The sequence below is a fragment of the Nannospalax galili genome, unplaced genomic scaffold, assembly GCF_000622305.1.
Source record: "Nannospalax galili isolate Female #2095 unplaced genomic scaffold, S.galili_v1.0 scaffold211, whole genome shotgun sequence".
NCBI classification, from domain to species: domain Eukaryota; kingdom Metazoa; phylum Chordata; class Mammalia; order Rodentia; family Spalacidae; genus Nannospalax; species Nannospalax galili.
The window spans coordinates 3,240,505-3,246,350 of NW_008329624.1; the positions used below are offsets into that span (position 1 = coordinate 3,240,505).

At 42.8% G+C, this 5,846-nt stretch overlaps 1 protein-coding gene across 4 annotated transcripts in view; it reads left to right on the forward strand.

The window, feature by feature from the left end:
- Positions 1-5,846, forward strand: part of Tulp4 (TUB like protein 4) — a 223,062-nt gene that overhangs the window by 222 nt on the left and 216,994 nt on the right. For 2 of the 4 annotated variants that reach the window (XM_017799761.2, XM_008839535.3), the window contains exon 2: positions 2,308-2,362. The exons of the other annotated variants lie outside the window; for them this stretch is intronic. Coding sequence is in view for 1 of the 2 variants with exons in the window: in XM_008839535.3 (XP_008837757.1) it covers positions 2,354-2,362 (9 nt within the window). In the remaining variant the exon portion in view is untranslated. The remainder of the gene's footprint in view (positions 1-2,307; positions 2,363-5,846) is intronic. 4 annotated transcript variants of the gene reach the window in all.

Consider the following 5,846-nt stretch of genomic DNA (forward strand, 5'->3'; position numbering starts at 1 on the left):
AACGGGCGAAAGAGGCACCCGGGCGTGCGTGCGTGCTTGTGTGTGAATCAGAAGGCGGTTGGCTTGGAGCCATTTTTTTTTTTTTCCTTAATTGCGGAGACAGAAAAATCCCTTCCAACGGTTTTCCCAGGGTAACGGCTCTGCGCGGGCCCGGCCTGCCTCTGCCGGCTCTGCCCACCTCGGGTCCCTCTCCTCCTCCCTCCCCGTCCCCGCCGGCCCCACCTTCCGCAGGGCCCCCGCCAGGCAGCGGGTGGGGAGGGTTGTCTGCAAAGCGGTCACCTGTCGTGGCAGCTGCAGGGAAATCCCGGCGCTCGTGCTGTCTGGAGTCTGTGCGGGCAAATCACGGAGATTCCGTTCCGTGTGCCCATCCTTCCTCTTTGCACCCGAGCCCCTCCAAGCCCCAGCGCCTGAGGCTGATGCGAAGTTTCACCTTCCCGGGGCAGTTAGCAAGGAGGGGTCTACTTAATGTGAAGGCACCCGCTTCAAGATTTTGGAAGGTGAGGGCCATCAGCTTGGTGGCGTGACATTGGGTGGTGGGGTGTGACAGTCGTCAGTGGGGTTTGTATCGCTCAGGGACATCATCCTTCTGCCAGCCAACCTGGCCCAGGTGGTCAGAAGTCATAGTAAGACTCTGGCCTTTTTGGTGAAGGAGCTGTGTCCAGGGTGTCTTTATTTGGGGGCTATCTTCCTCTTTTTTATTTTTAGGCTGGTTGAGCATCTTAGGGTACCACTAAGTAGTGGTAGCTCACAGGCATTAGGAGAGGAAATTGTTCTAAGGTTTTGAGGGCTGTAAAAACCCTACCGGGCTCTCTTTCTTTGAGCCTCTCTTCCTCTGTGTCTGAGGTCTCCAGTCCGTGGTTGGAGTTTAGTTCTTGCAGGAGGCCCATCGGGGATGGTGCTGTAGTCGCGGAGAGTTCCAGGTTGGGATGGGTGGGTGGGGAGTGATGAGGGCCTTCGCACATAGCCTTACTGCAATCCAGAAAAAGCCCTGCGAAGACTCCCAGCCCTCAGGTGGGGTGGTTGGGAGCTGATGACGTACAGCAGTGCAGTGATAGCCACAGAGAGAGGGGAGAACCACACGTGTCCTTCTTTCCTGTGGTAGTGTTGGAGGAATGATTGTATGAGGACATTACCAGTAGCCAAATCCAGTGTTCACCTCCTCAATTAAAAATAGTATGTGTGGGCCGAGGGTGGTGGCGCTCACCTTTAATTCCAGCACTGGGAGGCAGAGGCAGGCAGATCTCTGTGAGTTCAAGGCCAGCCTGGTCTACATAGTGAGTTCCGGGACAACTGGGGCTACAGGGAGACCCTGTCTCAAAAAGACCAAAAAAAAAAAAAAAAGTGTGAGAGCTATATTAGACAACGAAAGTTTCTTTAAAAATTTTTAGAGCTCTTTTTTAGTAAGGGCTGTGGAAGTAGCAGATTTTTCAGGTGATGGGAGAGGTGTTGAGCTTCCAGACTGAAAAGGATTTGGTACAGAGTTGTAGGAAGTCATATAGGGAAAAAGTATTTGGAACACAGTGGAGCTTTCAGATACTGAAGATAAATAAAAACCCCAATTACTCATGCGCCCGAAAAATAGCAATGTATTTACCATGTATATATTAAAATAATGTCCTTTAAATTTAGAAAGGATGATGTGTGTAAAATTGGACTTCTTACATATGCAGACAAGAGTTAAGTTTGACTAGTCACAATTCTTTTCCCCAAGTGGAATTTAACCCTTAAAAGTCAGGGTTTTTTTTTTTTTTTTTTTTTTTTTTAAAAGTCTCCTTGTAGCCCCAGCTGTCCTGGAACTCACTATGTAGACCAGGCTGGCCTCAAACTCACAAAGATCCACCTGCCTCTCTGTCTCCCAAGTGCTGGGATTAAAGGCGTGCGCCACCACACCGGCAGTTTTGTTTGTTTTATAATGAGAAGTTTTTTCTTTTTAGATTATTTATGTGTATGTGTGTGTGCCCTAGTATATGTATATTAACCACGCATATGCAGCTGCCTGGAAAGGCCAGAAGAGGGTGATGGATCCTCTGGAACATTAATTAACAGGTGGTTGTGAGCCATTGGATGTGGGTGCTAGGAATGGAATTCATGTCCTCTGTGAGAACAGCAAGTGCTCTTAACTGCTGAACCATCTCTCCAGCCCCATGAAGCCAGCTTTAAATTGAACCATCGAGTGGCAACCCTGAGCCCCTAAGAAATGGCAGAATGGAGATAGCAGCCTTCCTTTAATCCAGAGTTTAGCCCCCTTTCTAGGTGGTCATTGGCACCAAATGTAGAAACTAGATTTTCTTTCTGGATTTGCTGCAGGTACACTTGAGTATCTGGATCAGGAAGATATTGAGTGGCTCTTGGCATGGGTAAGGTAGGTGGAATCAGTGTCTTCATGTATTACATTCACAACATCCACCTTCTTCCTCTTCAGTGTGGGGAAGAGAGCACAGACAGTGGGCATGGCCTTATGTGCTAGGATTGATTAGCAAACTACAGATAAGACTGAGGAAAACCTCAGGATAAAATGCCATGGTTTGTTTCCCCAGGGATTCCTTTTTAGGGTTCTGTGAAGTCTCTCCAGTATTACCAAAACCCCGTGGAAATCGTACACTTCCGCACACCCATACACTTGGGCATACCAATGAAATCTGCAGTTAAAGTGTCAAATTTCTTCTAGTTTGGCTGTGATGTTAATTTAGTCTCTAAGGTTGATCATACCATTTTTTTTTTTATGGTAAAGTATACAACAAAAACTGGGATACCCATGAGATTTACCATTTTAACCATTTTAAAGTGCAGTTTAGTGGCATTAAGCATATCATTACTAAGAAATGATTATTACCACACAGCTAAGGATTCCAGACAGAAGCTGTTGTACCCGTTAATCAAGAACTTTACATTTTTTCCTCCTCTAGCCTCTGGAAGGCAATCTTTTGGCTTATGTGAATCTGATAACTTTGGTACCTCATAATTAAAATCACACAGTATTTTTCCTTTTCTGACTGGCTTACTTCAGTAAGCACAGTGTCCTCAAGGCTTATCTGTGTGTTCGCATATCAGAATTTCTCTTTTTAAGATAGAATGGTAATTGTATTTTACTTACATACCATATTTTGAAATACTCTAATTGTGAACAACTCATGATGGCCAGGAACTCTGATAGGAACCTATAGATCCTTTGTTTATTTAAGCAGGAAAACAAAATTAGTTATTATTTAATGCATAGTACCTCTTTAAAAATACAGGACCCTTGAGGGATAAAACAAGTACATGTTGTTGGGTCCTGTCACTTCCATTCCAAGGTGTGTTCATCTTTCTGAAATTAGCAGCTGATGCACATGATTTTTGTTTTCCAGCTAATGTAATGATGACATATTGTGCTATAAAGGATATACACACACACACGAACTAGTCTTTAAGAGAACTTTAATGTAAACTTAGTCTTAAAGAGAAATGTAGGTAAAATTTCCTGTAATTCTAGTATAGGTAAAATCTTTCTAAACTTAGCACCAAACAGAAACTCATGAAGTAAAAGATGTAACAATTTTGACAGTATACAGTATTTGAAATGTCTGTATAACAAAGAATGGCGTGAATGAAACGATTCATGACAAGCGAGAAAAATATGAGTAAGACATAGGAGGCGTCTTGATATGCAGTGAGTTGTAAAAAGTCAAAACTGAACCATTAGGAAAATGAACTAAGGACATAAGCAAGTCTTCCTTAATTTTTTTTTTTTTTTTTGGAAGTACTAGAGATGGAATCTGGGGTCTTGAGAATGCTAGGCATTCATTCTTACTTTGTATTATGGACAGTTTTAGCCATTAGAGAAGGTGGAGATCACAGAAGCATAGTGTGTATCTGTCATCCAGCTTCAGCAATTATAAAACATTCAAGCTGGACATGGTGGTGCATACCTTTAGTCCCAGCAACTGTGGGAGGCAGAGGCAGGCAGATCTCTGTGAGGTCAAGGCCAGCATGGTCTACAATAGCGAGTTCCAGGCCAGCTAAGGCTATAGGAAGACCCTGTCTCAAAAAAAAGAAAGTTCTATTTTAGGGATATTTCCTCTTTCGTAGCATTGGATTATTGAGAAGCAAATCAGACTTGTAATTTTGTCCATAAATACCGTAGTATAGCTCTGAAAAGGCTCTTCACAATCCTATTTCCTTAAATTTTTTTTTTCTGGGGTTATCAATATAGTTCAGTGGATAAAGGTGCCTGCCGCTAAGCCTGATCAATCCCCAGGACCTACATGGTAGAAAGAGAGAAATGATGACTCCACAAGATGTCCTCCTCCGCCTTCCACATGTACATTTTCCTCCTTCCTACCGTTTTCCCACCAGGTTCTGATTAGGAATGTAGCTCAGGGTTCAGTGTTTGCCCAGAGTGTGAGAAGCTCTGGGTTTGATCTCTAGAACTGCGAAAAAAAAAAAAAAAAAGTATTCTTAAAAATTTTTGAGACAGGGTTTCCCTACGTAGACCAGGCTAGCTTCCATCTTAGAAAGATCTGCCTGCCTCCCCCCACCTCAGATGCTGGGATTAAAGGTGTATGCCACCACACCCAAATAAAAAAATGTATTTTTACTATCAGATATCCAGTTATTCCTTCTGACTGTCATATGACCTATGTGGGTTAAAGACAGGAACAGATTTTTCTTTCAGTTTAAAATTTTAATCATGGGCTGGGTGTGATGGCACATGCCTTTAATCCCAGCACTTGGGAGGCAGAGGCAGGTGGATTTCTGTGAGTTCGAGGCTAGCCTGGTCTACAGAGTGAGTTCCAGGCCAGCTGGTGCTATGGGGAGACCCTGTCTCAAATTCTGGAATCATCTATATATGATTGTTTGAATTAAGACCCAAATAAGAGCTGTACATTGCAATTGAATAGTTTGTTTCAAGTCCTCCTCTTCGTGCCTCATGCTTTGCCTCTTTTCCTCTCCTCTTTAAAAAAATTTTATTTTTAGATTTATTTTTATTTATTTATTTTATTTTATTTTGTCTTTTTGAAGCAGGGTCTCCCTGTAGCCCAGCTGTCCTGGAACTCACTCTGTAGACTAGGCTGGCCTTGAACTCAGAGATCCGCCTGCCTCAGCCTCCCAAGTGGTGGGGCTATGGCATGAACCACCACACCTGGCTGATTTATTTTCATTTTATATGTATGCATGTTTTGTGTGCATGCATGTAACTGCACCCATGCGTGCAATATCCATGGAGGCCAGAAGAGGGCCTTAGAGCTCCTGGAACTGGAAATATTAATGGTTATTAGCTACTGTGTGGGTGCTGGGCTCTGCAAAGAGTAGCCAGTGGTCTTAACTGTTGAACCATCTTTCCAGCTCTCTCTCGTTTTTCAAAAATATTTCGTTATTTTTATTTTATGTGTATTTTATGTGTTTTGCCTGCATGTACGCTAAGTGCACCCATTTTGTACAATGCCTGCAGAGGCCAGAAGAGGGTGTTGGATCCCCTGGATCTGAAGTTACAGGTGGTTGTTAGCCACTGCTTTGGGTACTGGGAACCAAACCCAGGTTCTCCGCAAGAGCAGCCAGTGCTCTTAATCTCTGAGCCAGCTCTTCAGCCTCCATCATTTTTCTGTTTGTAACTTTTATTGAAGAAACTAAGTTTTTCTGATTGTGTTCTATAATGTTAAAAATCTTCCTTTATTTCTTGGGTTTCTTGTGCATTGGTAGTTTGCTACAGACAACTCTGAGAAGAATCAGATCCAAACCCCCAGGGAAAATGAAGATGATTTTGTATAATAATAAATAAAATATAAATAGGTAACACTGCCATTTAAGAGATTTATTTTATTTATTTATTTTTTAAATATTTTATTATTTTTATTTTATGTGTATGC